The sequence below is a fragment of the Ostrinia furnacalis genome, unplaced genomic scaffold, assembly GCF_004193835.3.
Source record: "Ostrinia furnacalis isolate ACB-3 unplaced genomic scaffold, ASM419383v2 OfSCF1456, whole genome shotgun sequence".
NCBI classification, from domain to species: domain Eukaryota; kingdom Metazoa; phylum Arthropoda; class Insecta; order Lepidoptera; family Crambidae; genus Ostrinia; species Ostrinia furnacalis.
In genome coordinates, this window is record NW_021131695.1 from 766,284 (window position 1) to 782,027 (window position 15,744).

Genomic DNA, 15,744 nt, shown 5'->3' on the forward strand with positions numbered 1-15,744 from the left:
AATGTATGCTTACCCTTACAAAATGTGGATCATAAAAATACAGAGGGAGTCTTGATTTAAAGCCACAAAAGTTACGATTTTTCCTTGCGGATGTTTGTTATTTCCATACTTTGTTAAAAAAACCTTTGCCTTTGAATTCAGTGGTAAAATTATACCAAGTTATATTGGAAGTAGCTTGTGAATGCCCTTCTAAGAACTAAGTGAGGTGGAAATTCTGGTTCTTTGCTAACGATCCAGGATCGGTGTTCTAATTTTATTTTTGTATACTGAGAAGTACTGAGTCAGTAGTGACAAATTAAGCGCTAGATATTGAAATATGCTTTTACAGAACTTAAAAGAGAGTCGGGAAGTTAAATTGCTCATTCTCCGAAACCAAGTACTTGTTTTCGTGCTTCGAAAGGCGCGTAAATTGAATGAGCCAAGTCAAATTCTTATGACTTTATGGCGTCTGACTAGGTTTATTATCCACTGTTGATTGGCTGAAGTCAATGGTGGATCTTAGACATTATTTAACTTATTCTCAAAGGTCCCACGGCTCTATTTTTCGTCTTTTCCCATCGGGTCCATTAAATTTTAAAATTTTCTTAGGAAATGCTTTTGTATTTTTAATGTCGTAGACCCGTTGGGAATCAAAGTATGGACTTACATTTTTTGAAAACGATAGAGCTGTGGACCTTTGGCAATAAGCCTGAAACGGCTTTTAAGCCTTAGCACTAAAATTTGTTATTCCACAAAAATCTCCAATGTGATCATTGCACTTTAGATGATTAGTTATTCAATCTACAAATATTACAGCTATTAAAGTCTAATAGAATTGTCGAAATGCACTCCAAATGAAATATGCTTTCTCGTAGCGCTGCTGAAAAAGATGGATTGCCTCGAACCTAGATGGCATTTCAGATTTTACTGCGGATCCATCAATCATACATTCCCGGTTAGCAAGAATTGTTTAGCTAAATATTCATAGTATTTAACCTATAATTTCCATAATTTACTTAAGTACTTACTGGTTAAAAATAGCCAGTATCAAATTACGACAACAATTTAAAGAAGTGATTGCAATGTGCTCCTTTTTCTTCATAATAGAAGTTGTTACGAAGGATGCTAAAATTGTCTTTTTAGACTTTTTGAGTAGCTATAGGCTCAATATGACAATCTGATATGGATTAACTCTAAAATTTTATATGATCGAAGTAATAAAGAAAAAACTCATCATTTTAAACGTACTTTCCATGTAGGTAGGTAATTTTTTTCAGCCAACGAATTTATCTTAGATACCCAATCTAGTGCCTTCAATATAAACAAAACAGAAGTACAGATAATAAAAGATAGGCCGCCTTCCATGGCAACCAGACCGTGTCAAATGTTGTTTTCGACTTAAGCATACAAGGCAAATGGCGGAACCCCGAACTTAGTAGTGTGGTACGGAAAAATAAGCTGACCAAGCAACTTCCCTATTTAGTTCTGAAGTTTCCTTTATTGCGTTGTAATGCAGATAAACATTGTTAAGAAACTAAATAATGGCGGTTATTGCTCAGAGTTTTCGCTATTAAGTCAGTTATAGTTTGCAACTTCGGCGTGATTTGGTCTAAAGTATTTAACAGTCAATTTATGCTGCCAGTTTAGCATAAAGACCTTGTAAAGTAAGGATTGTGAGCGCAGCCATTTTTCCCAATTCCCTGGTTGGCATGGTATCAAACCACTCAACACAGTTTCAGCTAAAAGCCCCAGTTTTCGTTCGACTGTTTTTTTATGAAATTTTCCTTATAGTTATTGCTCCTCGCTTGATGAAATGTAACAAATCTAATCTACGGCCCACTATATCTTGTAAAGAAAACATGGTTGTTCCCGATGTGTGATTTGTTGCCGTAAATTACCGTAATGATTAGGGAATTGTAATGAATGTAGGAATAAGACGGGCCCTGATTATTTTAGGTAAATATATTGATCAATTACCAACAACAGATTCGATTGTAAGCCTTTGAAGAATACTGAATAGTGCCTTTTTTGCACTACTGTCAACTTATTTTAAGAATTTGTTCATTAAGTAAGTATGTCGCTTCAAAAACATACTTACTACTCTGGGTGTATAACTATATAATTATCAGCCAATATATTTTCATATGAGACTATTAGAGGTTGAGTCTATCCAATGGGGATGTTGCCTGGGTCAAAAAGCAAGAGTTTTAATTAGTCCGTCAGTTAACTTATCAAAAAATACTCTACTCGTATTTTTCACTTTTTCAAACTAATGAAAATTTGAAAAAGTGAAAAATACGAGTAGAGTATTAAGTACAAAGTTCATAAGAAGAGGCCCGTGACGTCAACACTTGCTTAAAAATGCCGCACGTTGTGACGTCGTGCGCAACTTCAACGCACCATAACTATGTAATTATTTGTTAGATTGACAAATAAAATTATACGTGTCCAATATTTTTTGATATTAAACATTACGGACTAAAAAAATTTTTTTAGGCAACTAACCTATTGATGATTGGCCCGATCGCTTTTTCTTTAAAAAAACGAATACAGAATTAAACATTTCCCAAGAATTATACAGCTGCGTAACATGCGTTAAATAAATTTGTTAACAATCGCCACCTAAACTGGCACGAAAATCTCTCCAGTCCCAGTTTTTCCAGGCAGATGCGTAAATGTCGGCTCAGTGACATATCGCGGCTTATCCCGTATCTGCGGGCTCTCGTCTGGAGCTCAGCGTGTTCGCAAAAAGGTGACGCAAACACAATTGTAATCCGTGTATCCGAATGAATACTTACGAGGAATTATATTTATGAAGGTTTTCAAGAATATCATTGTAACTTTGAGTATGAGATCCACAATAGTGTTACGATTTTTCTGAAAACAAGGTAACAGCTTCTTGTCTAAAGACAGATAAGGTCACCTGGGGCGAAGGCAATTATGAGGCTTAGGCTATAATAAGGCTAAGGTTTTATTCTTAATCTGATGGACTGTACAAAGTGTCATTTGTTGAAGTATAAAACAACAAAGATTGTTCTATGCTTTCACCCCGGGTGGCCTTCCAACAATAATAATTGATATTTTGTACCTAGAAACCGACAGAAGTTTTTGGGTCCTCTAACCTTATAATACGATGAAACAATATCGTCGAACTCTAGAAACTCTTATGGTATAGTTATAGCGACCTAGAGAAAAAGCCTTGTTCCAATTCCCAAGATTTGCGTCTTGCACCATGAGCTGTCAGTAGCAAATAGGCCAATTCATGTTAGGTTTAAAAAAATAAATTGGTTTTTACATTGTCCAATCTTGGCTTTTTTACTTCTTTTCCTAGCCAAATACAGCAATTCATAACCCTGACCTAGATATAGTATACTTCTCGAAGCTTCCCCAACTTGAGCTCTTTTATTTTAAATTCACCTAAAATTTAAGCCTTTTATCTTTTAATCTTTTAGGAATCGTGGGTAGTTTAATGTCTATTTATAATGTAATTAAATAAAGGAAGGGATGGATTATCCGATACCTTTTATTGTTAAATGGGAAGATAAAGAACTGTTCAACAAAATCATAGATTGAATGTTTCAAATTGATGAATGAATAGTGAACGGTTCAGCAATTTTTCCATTAGTTAACGATCATAAAAAGATTTCTTCGTTATTTTCTGTCCGTTTCTCGAGGAAAATGCGGACAAAAAACAGTAACATAATGAATCGCACTCGACTCCAAAAAACAATCTAAGGAAAGAAATTGAGATTACAAAAAGTCTAGGAAATGGTTAAATGAATCGTGACGCAGAGTAATAATTTTCGCCGTGGGAGGTCTGGGTTAAGCCAAAATACAGCCAACCATGATATCGTATTCACACTGGCCTCCCAATAATGCGTGTTATAGTAAATGATGCAGTAACACCAGTTCGTTTCCAACCTAGGCCCGGATGTTACTACTGATGGTATTGTATCTTTGAAACAAAGTGTATAGGTATATTTTGTTATTGTGAAATGCTGTAATTACAACAACAAAAATGATAATTAACTTTTTAAAAAAATTAAACCGACTTCAAATGCGTCAACACAAAAAAACTAAAAATTAAAAACATTGCGTATAAAAAATTTCATCCCCAATTTTCCACCCTTGGGGGTTGTTTTTTCTATTATTAAATTTAAATGGGACCACCCTTGAGGTATTACCTATACGCCGAAAAAAGATTTGTTCAAATCGGTTCATAATTGGCGGAGTTATCGCGTAACAAACATAGAAAAAAAACATACGGGTCGAATTGAGAACCTTCTCCTTTTTTGAAGTCGGTTGAAAAGAAAGACATGGTGATATAGTTCACATTAAACAAAAATAAAAATTAAATTAATGGGATCATTTTTGGAGGTTCATCAAACAACGTCTTAGTAACAGTTGAAAGTTTCAAAAGATGATGATCCTAAAACTTTTCTTTGTAAGTTCAGTAAATACAAAAAAGGAAGAGAAAAATATGATTGAAACAAAAATATGCAATGGCCTTATCACCTAAGTGTAGCACGTACTTGGCCGGTAATTTAGAAAATTTCCTACAATTTTCAATAATATAAGTCTTCACAACCGTCGCGAATATTTTAGTGATAGTGTGAACTACTGGCGATTCCTTTGTACTATGTTTCCGGACTGGCGCCCCATCGACGCATTGAAAGAACTTCATAATTATCCTGACCCACATTTCTTTAGGCATTATTATGTTGTATGCGCCGTAATAAAAATAAACCATAGCTTTAGCCCCCTTCAAGTTATCTATGAAATGTTCACTTGTAAGGCTCGAAAGTGTAAATTAACTTACAAGGTGTAAATAAATGAATGCCTAGAGTCGAGTTAATGAGAAGTCCTCTTAAGACGAGTGAAGATCCTTTCAACAATTTAAAAATTCAAGATATTCTAAATTCTAAAGTCAGCTTTTTAACGAAGTGAATTAAAATTAATTGGCAAAAAGTCAAATAATTACCTACACTTTGATTTACCTGGTTTACTTCTTTTTAATATAGGTACTACCTATATTAGGTAGCATAATTTAAGTATATTTTTGTTACATGAAGTCAAAAATCCTCAAAAATCTAAACGAATAAAATGTTTTTAAATGATATCTGCAAATAAAAATTAGATAGCAAAATGTTAATTTGAGGAAAATAATAAGCTATTGCTAATTGGTTATAATGTTACTGCAATTAAGAGATTCAAGGGGGAAATCTTTATGTCTTCCTCTAATTATCAAAGTCGTTCTAACCCCCATACAAACCCCTGAAATAGCTTAACGGCCGCCATTATTGTCCCCGTTTTATGGGACCTGCAAAATGGCATTCATTGGATGGCAAAGAGAGAGAAAAAGTTTATTTTTATCGAAAATAAACATTTGTCACTGAATTTAAATCTATCTATTGGATTGGATGGAGGTGCAGACTTTTTAGGGGTTGTTTTATTAATATCAATAATTAATTAATATCCATTGAACATTTTTCTGTTGCGCCTTCTGTGAGTACCTAGTACGAACTATGATACTAAACATACTTAATTTTTAAATAATCTGTACACGTACTTACATACTATTGCTATAAATAGAAAAAAATACATTAATTCAAAAGATATATTTAACAAAACTATTTGTATTGTAAGGGGATCAACCCCGGGACACCAGAAAATAAACCTACATTTATCAAGTTTGGTAGATCAATGTCCCCAATATTGACAAAAGCACAAGACTGAAAATCAAAGACTTTCGTTTTATAGCAGGTTAACTGCTGGCAAATGATCACTGTCTTTCTAGGTAACAAACCGCGTAAACGCGAAATACACTGACGACGTAAACGTAAACCATAAAGATACAAAATAAAATAAATTCAATAAAGTTAAGCGAAATGATTGCGTCGATTTACGAAGATTTTATGTATTGAGTGAAAAGTCGTGAAACTGAAGTGTGCTGCTTTTACGTTGTTACGTCAAATAGATCGCGACTCCTTAAAGCTTCCACAGACCAAACGCGGGTGAAGCAGTGCGGGTTGCTACTATTATGTATTCTGTGGTGCGGGTCAGTTGCAGCGCGGCAGTAGGCACACTGAAGGCAGCGGCAGTTTCAAAGCAGTTGCAACGCGGTTGTAAAAAAATACAATTTTCCTAAACCGCTTTCACCGCGCTGCGCTGCACTGCTACCGCCCTGCCTCCGGTGAGTCATAATTATGGCCATAGTAATACTGATAATACAACAGCCCGCGCTCGCGCCGCTTCTGTCCCGCTCCCGCACCGCCTGGTTTGTCGTTTGGCAGTTGGACATCGTTGGGAGAAGGGAATTTTTGTTTGAATTTTATAGAAGGCCGGTTGGAGCCGGGCCCGCGTTCAAATTCGGTGTGACACACTTGAAAGAATTTTTTGTATTACAACTTGCGCGGGCCCGCATTCAAACAGCGCTGCTACTGCCCCGCGTTTTTCTTAAAGGTTTTAAACCTTTATTTGTTACCTGTCATCCGCTTTGCAATGAAGGGAAGTCGAACCTTAATTTCGAACTCCTCCTATGTTCTTCTGATTAATTTCGTTGTGGGTCCAATGACAGTCTAACTTTCCCCCGGGACAAACTTCACCTTCATTGGTTGGGTTTTTGTGGCGGTCAAGCTGTAGATCCTGGCTACACAGGAGTTGCAGTGGTGGGAACGAGAGGTGAGAATAGTCCCGTTTACTGCCCCACGTTTGGTCTGCCGAAGCTTTTATTGTTGCTCAACTAAACGAAAATAATATAGGAAATAGATTGGCTGCGACAGGGATGATCAGGATTCAGGATAATAATAAAGTTATTACCGACTTCGGAACTGCCTACCGAACTACCGTCGAAATTCGTTGTTATATCTCGGTTTGTTAGTTCAATTATTTGTTGAGCAAGTTTATTTGTTCAAATATACAAGAATATTTTTACGTTTATTTAAGTAAAATAAATAGGTACCACAGGGAAACAGATTTTGCTAATAAAATCATTTTTAAGTTGTAAACGATATAGGTCGCTCAGTTTATAGTATTTTTCAAGAGATACATCGACATTTTATGCTTTTTTGTTAGTAAAAAAAAGCAAATCTGAAACAGAAAAAATAAAACCACTTTTAATGTCACTTACGAGCCCGTTAAAACCAGCGGTGCAATCCAAAAATAGCACGGCATTAAAATAAATGTGAAAATGGGGTTAAAAGCCAAAGGATTCCACAATAAAAGCGAAACCCCAATGTTTCTCGTGACCCATAATTTTATTGTTAAAGATTAGGGAACCGAAACGAGGCGGGCACATAAAAAAACTTAAGTTATAGAGGCTGTCTCCAGGGAGATTCTATAAATCGTACCGAGTTTACTGCTGTTCGCAGCCTAATAGACTGCGGTTATGGTTACTGAAGCGTTAATGCCTACACATTTATTTAGTAACAAACAATGAAAAAAGAAAAAAGTTTGATGACCAATTTCTCTATTTAAAAGTGAAGTCCTATTAATTCCGTAGATAACTGCGCTAATAGTCACTGGCAGTTCTAAACACTAAACATCAATAAAAAGAAAAAAATGTCGATCGGCAGTTTGTTCACCATTGTTATGTTATGCTGGTTATGTAAGGTTCATTTTATATCTCTTTTTAAATTGATTTTCAAACTAACCAAAGTTGTGAATCTTGTGACCTGAAAAGCTACACTGCTACAACCGATAATTTTATTGCACGTTTACTGGCAGTTAAACACAACGCACCGACAAAAAAGAATAAATAATAATGATCGTCAATTGTTAAACATGATTGACAAAAAACTGAAGACTTGGCTGTATGGCATAATGCCTTTGCCTCTTCTTACAAAAGAAAAAAATGGAACCCAAAACAAATTGATAACGTGACAGTGGTGCGGTTTTATCAAAACATTCGCCTTTTCTCAACTTCTGCGACCTTAACAGTGCCATAAAAGTTCAGAATAGTGATGTCCCTTGGCATGTTGATAGAGTTATTGTTATGTATAAGTTTATTTCTGGTATCCTATTTGATCCTTTTGAAAAGTTTGCTTATCTCCACTTGTCACACTTCGATGGATTTTGATCGATTGGTATTCGAATGGCGGGCAGACAGGTCGACGCCTGTGTCATCAAGCTTAGTTTTGATATTTATTTGTAGGGTTAGATAAGGACCGATTTCTAGGAAGGATACGTTGTAACACGCAAATAACTTCGATTATTTGGTTTGAACGTAGGTATTGGGTATCTGATTAAGATGTGTTTATTTTATCTCGATATATTAAGACTTACATAAATAACATTGTTGGGAACCCAACAACGCGCGGGAGGAGACGTGCGGGCGGCGTACGATGACTAACGTCACGTCGGGCCGACAGCGTCATCATCGGCTGCGCTCGGGTCACACACTCGCCTTTGGGACACCACCGTCGTCGCACGATTACCGCGTATCCTAGATAATCAATTGTAAATTAGGCTGGCGAGAATACAGCACCTATTTTTATACAGTCCGCTATTTCATTTATTTACACTAATATTCGTTAGGACCCTAACAACATTAAGTAGTAAAATTTTTAAAGACGATAAAAATACGGATTTTACTGATGAGCAAGTTGAAATACAGGCAAGACCAAGATATAAAATTTTGAAATTATAACTTTATTCGTGGATCTATGTATAAGAATAATTCAATTGCAATTTTCATTGAACAAATCAAGGAATTTCTTAAGTAAACATTAAGTACAAAAGAATATTCAATATTGAATATTCGAATAATAAATAACTACCTAAATAGGTAGTTACTTCATACAGCTAAGTGCAGTAAATTGGCATCACGTGCAATGAGCCGGGCATACCAATATTAGCATATTAGAGCTTCGAATAGATTGTTCGATTTAGGCCTTCCAGTTAATGTATGTTAGTTAGAAATTTAGTGCCCACTTAATTAACCGAAGTGGACTGGGACTAGCCGTGTTTTACGAGCGAAGCGAAAAGTGGGCGAAATCAGAGTTCACTTGTTCCACAAAACGGAAAACACTCTGAAACACTATGCATAGGGTCGCCAGGCGTTCGGATAAAACCGAGCTTTTCGAAAAAACCGTTTCGGTTTGATGGGTCCTGGCTTACTCGTGACTTAACTTAAAACTCTGAATTTTCTATTCTACTCCGCTTACCAAATATCGGCCTAAACTAGTTTAATCCGATTTCCGAATTCAAAAACTGGGACATATTCAAAGTGAAATGGCGCTGACTTGTCAAAGATTATAAAATGCATTCGGACCGACAGCAGCGGACAATACGAGCAGAAAGGGAATCGGCTAGCAAGGATAAAAGCGTATTGCTGGATGCGGTGAAACAAATGACATTCAGCAACGAATCACTTAAAAACAGTTTCTGATAAAATCTGATACTAGATAGACGTGCTTAGTCTTTCATGTACCTTTGGTGTTACCTATAACCTACAGAGCAGAAAAATTAATACTTTATGAAACTAAACAAAGCCCCACAATGAAATACAAGAATCTATAAAACATTTCGTAGGTGTAGAAGCTTCTAAAATCCAAGTCCTTTGAAGTTGTTACTCGCTTCACTAATAGACTAACATAAATCGCAAGTGAAAATGAAAGGCTTACACCATTTATATTAACTTGTTTGATGTGGAGTGGTTTAGCGCCAAAAGGGGGTTACTTCCGTGCCGCCGGAGACGCGAGTCCCGGCCCACATTATTATATGGGTCACTAAAGTGTGAGCTCTGATATTAAGGCACTTTTGTTCACTAAGCCGCGGAGAGACTACGGGGAGATAGGCACATATCAATTTAGCTCGCTTACTCTTTGACCGCCATTATAGGGGAATCTTTGGTAAAGAAATATTAAAGGTGCGAATATAACATATTTTTGTGTTACATGCATGAAGGTTTAACGATAAAACTTACTAAGCATTTAGAGAAATAGCATACCTAATTCCCTATACTATACGCCTCTGCCAAATCACGGTAGACACAACATAATAATTCATTTCATATTAATTTCTCGTGTGGTGATCATTTTTATTATCATCATCTGTCTCTAGAAATAACTTAGGTCATCATTTTCAAACTTGTTATGTTCTTAGTCACATTTTGTCAATTCGACTTTTCAAAAAATTCCGGCATCAATGCAGAAATTGTCAAGATACCAAACTAGCTCACATCGATATGAGACGGTGCTTAAAGAAAAAGATTTATACGATGATAGAATTCCCGGCATCCGCGTTTTAAAACAAAAGGAAAGAATCGTCGTACGTGCCGTGACATACCCGGGGAATCTTTCTTGAAATATTTCTCGTCCACAGTCAAAGATTGAAGGGCTTGTCAATTTCCTTGAGGAAATAGCGTTCGGTATGAACCTTAGTATTATTGCTCTTGGGTTTTGTTTGAGCATCTTCATCGTGAATATTTAAGCAACTTTGGAGGTTTTTCAATATGTTATGTTGAATAAGCGAATTCAGCATGAAAAAACATTAACATCAAACCAAAAAAAAAAACAAATAAGTTTAAGAATATTCAAGTTTTTACAGAATAAGACAATAATGAAGACAATAGTAATAAATAACAATTACCCTACTGTGCTAATAATATCGTAAGGTTCAAAGATGGAAATTAAAATTACTAATTATGCTAATTACAAAAGACGTGTTATTATTGCTCAAAAAGGTGAACACGTGCTTTATCAGCCATACAAAAATAACAATGGAAGTTCAAACTCGGAGGATTATAGAAATTATGCAAAACAAATATTAAAATAAATTTACTTTGGACCAATGAAAAACATCTGAACTTTTTCATTCCGCAACTACTATTTGTGTTATATTTTTGAAAAATGAAAATCCTACGAATACATTAACTAAAATCAATTCACTTGTTAACCACACAAATAGCTATTTTAATTGGATATTTTTTATACTAAGTTCATACAAATAATAATAAAAATTATAGTTTTAAGTTACGCGACAATAGAATTAATTTTGATCCTCGTGTTAAAAACAAATACCGGCGTTTAAGCTACAATACTGTTTGGTTTTTTCATCACAGCAAAATCAACACTACACAAATCATATACACACAAGACGTCAACGAAGTAGCACATAATAGTTTGGAAAGCTCCCGACACCTAAAGACAGAAGTCAGAAGGGCCCTTAAAGACGGCAATTTTTCACGGGCTAATAAAAACAGAACCAGATATAAACGAGGTCTTGGACACGATCATTTGTCAAGCTAATCCTCCCAGCGGAAAGTGAAATTGATTCAGTATCCACGGCTTAGGATCATTTCTGTCCCTCTTTCTTTGAGACGCAACAGGAATATTTTATGTCAACTTGGACAGACTTTTGTAGATGTAGATAAAGATGTACAGTCAAATACCCTTTTAAAAGCGTATTTGAATTTCGTTTCATGAAAGGTTTTTGAAGTATTTGGAAGTATAGACGACAACACGTCAAGGCAAACACTGTCGGCTCTTATTCATTTGTAATAGAAGTGATTTTAAAAATGTGATGTGCTGTTGCCTGTTCTTAATTTTTCAATGTGCAATATGGAAAAAATATTATACAAATACTATTCAACTATTTAAATTAAAGGAATACTTAATTTTATAGGTATTGAATCTGATTTAATAATATCCCTTTTTCTACATAATTAAAAGGTACGACTTCGAATATTAGGTGGACCTAATAAAGTAATCAAGCCATTTTTTTGTTACAGATACCACGATGCAGCGTACTAAATCGGAACCCTAACCACGCTCGAAAAACTCTAACAAAATGCACGTTTCAAGTTGACAATCCCAATCCCAGAAGCAAACCAAAGTCTGAAAGAACTACACAAGCAGTTCAGCATCTATGATCTAAATGCCTTATTCACGAGAACCGTGCGCTGCCGTAGGCGCCGACTATGTTCGACTCGACCAAAGGCGCACTGCTCATAGCGCCGTCCCTCTCTAACAGTTCCTGCTGGATCAACGGTAAAGGCTGGCCATCCACTTTCCCGGCACCAGCTGATATATTAAAAGCCTTCTTCATATTTGCACTGTCTATGGCGATTGTCTTCGGGAATCTAGTCCTCATTTGTGTCTTGAACAACAGGAGGTACATCAAGTATATCGACAATCAGGTATGTTGTATATGAAGTCTCAGTTTCAAATATTTTCCAATAGAACCCTGCTCTCAGAATATGCTTATCTTTAATTTCATTTTTAAAAATTTCGGCAGCTTCAAATATCTCTTTCATTCAAAGATGTGTATTATTGTAAGATAGAACCGTAAAATGAAAGAAATTCGCAAGGATTTATTCGTGTTTTCTCACTGAAACTGCTGGTGGAAACGAATAAGTACATCATTAAAAGTATTTGGAATAGGAACAAGAGTAACATTTTACTTTCTTTACGGGTGTTTACAAAAGTGTTCATTCAAATTTGAGCCTTATTTTCCGCAGCCGAGATACCTGCTTACGTCGTTGGCTCTCAACGACTTATTCACTGGAATCTTGATAGCTCCAGTGGCGCTTCTGCCCGCTCTCTACAAGTGTTGGCCCTACGGCGAGATATTCTGTCAGATACAGGTAAACTATTGAAAAGGAATTTATAACGGTCTTAGTTGCGGCTTATTACACCCTTCTCTTCGCCTTTTTGCCTTCTCAAAGGATTCATGGCTTTTATCGAATACAACTACCACCATGAAAAGCGATTCGACAATGTTCAATAGTATCTCTAAAGACTGTCGTAAAATACAATGAAGAAAGGTAATGAAATCGAGAGATATCGTATTGTGGTTTATGATAATAGTTATAATAATAATATTTTGAAGAGGAACGAAAATTAAATTCAGCTAGCGAGCGTTTAATATACCGCTAACGTTATTCATGAAGGTTCACGCTTTATTTACGCCAGCTACCTTAACATATCAGAAAGGGCGGAGATAACCTTTACTTATGAATCTTTGTTAAAGATCACGTAAGTAAAGACGTAGAACAAAATAATGTTTACTCTGAATACCGTGCGTAGAAAGGTGAATAATTTTACGATAAATCTCCTAACACAGCCCTAGCGATAATGAAATAAAAAACGGGAGTGTTGAAAATGGGTAAATTAGTTTTTCATCAAAATTTCAAGAGAGTTGTTTAATCCAGTTAGACCTAGGCGGAGCTACGAAGTGCAAAACTTTATTTAAACAAGAGACGGCGAGAAAATGAGTAAAGTTGCGTCACGGAAAAAAGTTCTCAATTGGAGAGGCAAAGTTAATCGGATATCAAGGATAAAGATTCATCAAGTCACCAACGTCACTCATTCTCATCAAAGTTCCACCCCTGAATTTTGATTTTATGATTGCTATAAAAAAGTTATTTATCATTTTTGATCAGAAGCAATAAGTCACGAATTACGACAAGCCCCTGACAAAATGTGAAATAATGAAAGTGATCCGCATTGTGGGCGCGCTCTTTTGAGCCGAGGGGAACAATATGAGGATTTAAAAGAGTAATTGTTGATGATCCGGTGACGCTGCAATCTATGAACAATAAAATCGCTAAAAACTTTCGCTGGTCGTGCCTCGGGGCTTAATGCGAATCAGCTAATGGAATATAGTGACCGCGCAAAAGTCGGTGGCTTGTTAAAGTTTTAGCTTTGTAAGTTGCTCCTCTTTTCGGTGTTCCCTCTTTGTTGTATTTTGTAGATCAAGGTCATTCAGATTCTCTTGAACGCTGTCGCAATTGTTTGTGACAGTAGAAGGTAAAGTTTACACTGAAAATATTTTCCGTGGAACGCGAAGAAACAAAACACGTTAGCTCTCCATCGCTCTAAAAGTATCTCAATATTATTGCATTATGTTGATGGTTTTCGTGTTTCAGGCACTTTTACGTGGGGCCGTGAGTCAACAAAGTGCTGTGATACTCGTGTGTATGGCGATAGACAGATACCTTTATCTATTGCACCCGAATACTTATCACAAGCATTCCAGTAAAAAGGTTTGAGAACAATATTAAATTATTTAACATGTTAAGTTATAGCTATAAGTGTATACGTCGCGGGATTCAAGGGTTGAATCCAAACAGATTTTATGTCAACACACCCCATCCTAATTCAACATTCACACTTAATTCATTTAAAAGGATGAGAGTATCCACATTAATTGAATATTAAAGTTTTATTCACACTCCCGGGACTTTAGAATTCTGCAAATCCGAGGTTGCGTTCAAAGAAGGATTTGCGTACTTGATAACACCTCTCTCTAAGAAAATCTCTTTGAGCCGCTTAAGAACTCCGTAACGGGGTTCAAATCTGACTTAGACATAAAAGCTGGTGGATTCCTTTGTGCTGCTAAATTAGGCATGCATGAGCTTTGTTCTATAAACAGTGTTAATTGAAACACAACAATGGTTTTTAACATTCGTAATAGCTATTTTAGATGAGATTGGTTTCAGAAATAATATTGAATTTGCTCTCATATTGGTGTTCATTTAAGAAACATTTTCTTTTTCATATTCCTACATTATTTTCTAGACAAATTGCAATCTGTTAGAATACTACGCTAGAATAATAAGCTACTTAACTAATAATTTAATAGTTAACACCGCTTATTAAGTAGAAGTTAGCGTTTCTACGGTGTTTATCAAAGTTAGAAACCAAGTTGGAAAAGTACCTAATCCGCGTACTTGCGCATAATACGAGTAGTTAGTACGGAGTAAGCCACATTTTGATTACTTAATTATTAAACTGTTTTGTTGTTGGATCATCGTTAATAGCTACGTAACATCATTTTATGTAACATTTTTAATAATCTTTAACATGAACGTAGTTTTTACGTTGTTTAGTGGAGGTTTTATTTGAATTCAATGACCGCTGATATAAATTCAAATCCTTTATTAGTATGTGGGCACTGATAGTACTTATCCCAACATAGCTGTCCCAAATATTCTGGTTTAATTACTATTTACTGTTACAAAATTGCTGTTTCAAAACCTGCATTTAGTAAATGTTTTATTAATAAATTCTGTGTCCAATTTAGGCTGAATTGAATTTGTTAATTATTTCGTTTTGTGAAATTTTTGGCCTATCCTTTCTAACTATTGCATATTTGTTCCAGGGTTGTGTATTAGTGATAAGTATAACTTGGATACTGTCAGTGTCACTGTTTGCTATAATGGTCCTTCCACGGTCTGGATACTACTTCAACTCGACTGGCTTGATGGCCTGCGATGTCTTCCACAGCAGAGTTGCTTTCAGGTACAGTAAAATACAATTTGAACCTAATTTTCAAATAACTTAAGAAACACAATCTTTGAAACCGTTTTTGTCCCTTACGACATTTGAAATTTTGACTACTTACCTACGTATCAATATTTAAACAGCCTTCAGCTTTGAATTTATCAAACATCCCTCGTAAATCTAGGATTATTGATAATACAGTAGTTTCTGGGATTAGCCTTTGGGGAAATGTAGTTAACAATCGATGAGATCTTTCAATCACAATGCTAGGTTTAATTCTGAAAATCTGCAACGCTCGATTTTCTACCTATACACGCTACTATTAATTCAGAAGATAGTAAGTATGATAACAATTTATATGCATAGATTTTAGTTAAACTATCATGCATTAACAATGAGTCTCATAATGGACAAACTTTTGAAACCTCAGTTCAATGTAAAATATAATGGTTTGTGCGGCTTTAACGAAGTCCCTGAGTTACACCCCAACTTCGAGTCAAGTGAAAAAGTTAAACAGAAATTTTATGCAAACGCTTCT

The 15,744-nt window shown here is 35.6% G+C and overlaps 1 protein-coding gene across 1 annotated transcript in view; it reads left to right on the forward strand.

Annotated features, from left to right (window-relative positions):
* Positions 1 to 15,744, forward strand: part of LOC114352829 (trace amine-associated receptor 8b) — a 53,942-nt gene that overhangs the window by 33,484 nt on the left and 4,714 nt on the right. The window contains exons 2-5 of the mRNA XM_028304571.1: positions 11,711 to 12,118; positions 12,440 to 12,565; positions 13,850 to 13,966; positions 15,085 to 15,224. Coding sequence (XP_028160372.1) covers positions 11,900 to 12,118; positions 12,440 to 12,565; positions 13,850 to 13,966; positions 15,085 to 15,224 — 602 coding nt within the window. The 5' untranslated portion in view covers positions 11,711 to 11,899. The remainder of the gene's footprint in view (positions 1 to 11,710; positions 12,119 to 12,439; positions 12,566 to 13,849; positions 13,967 to 15,084; positions 15,225 to 15,744) is intronic.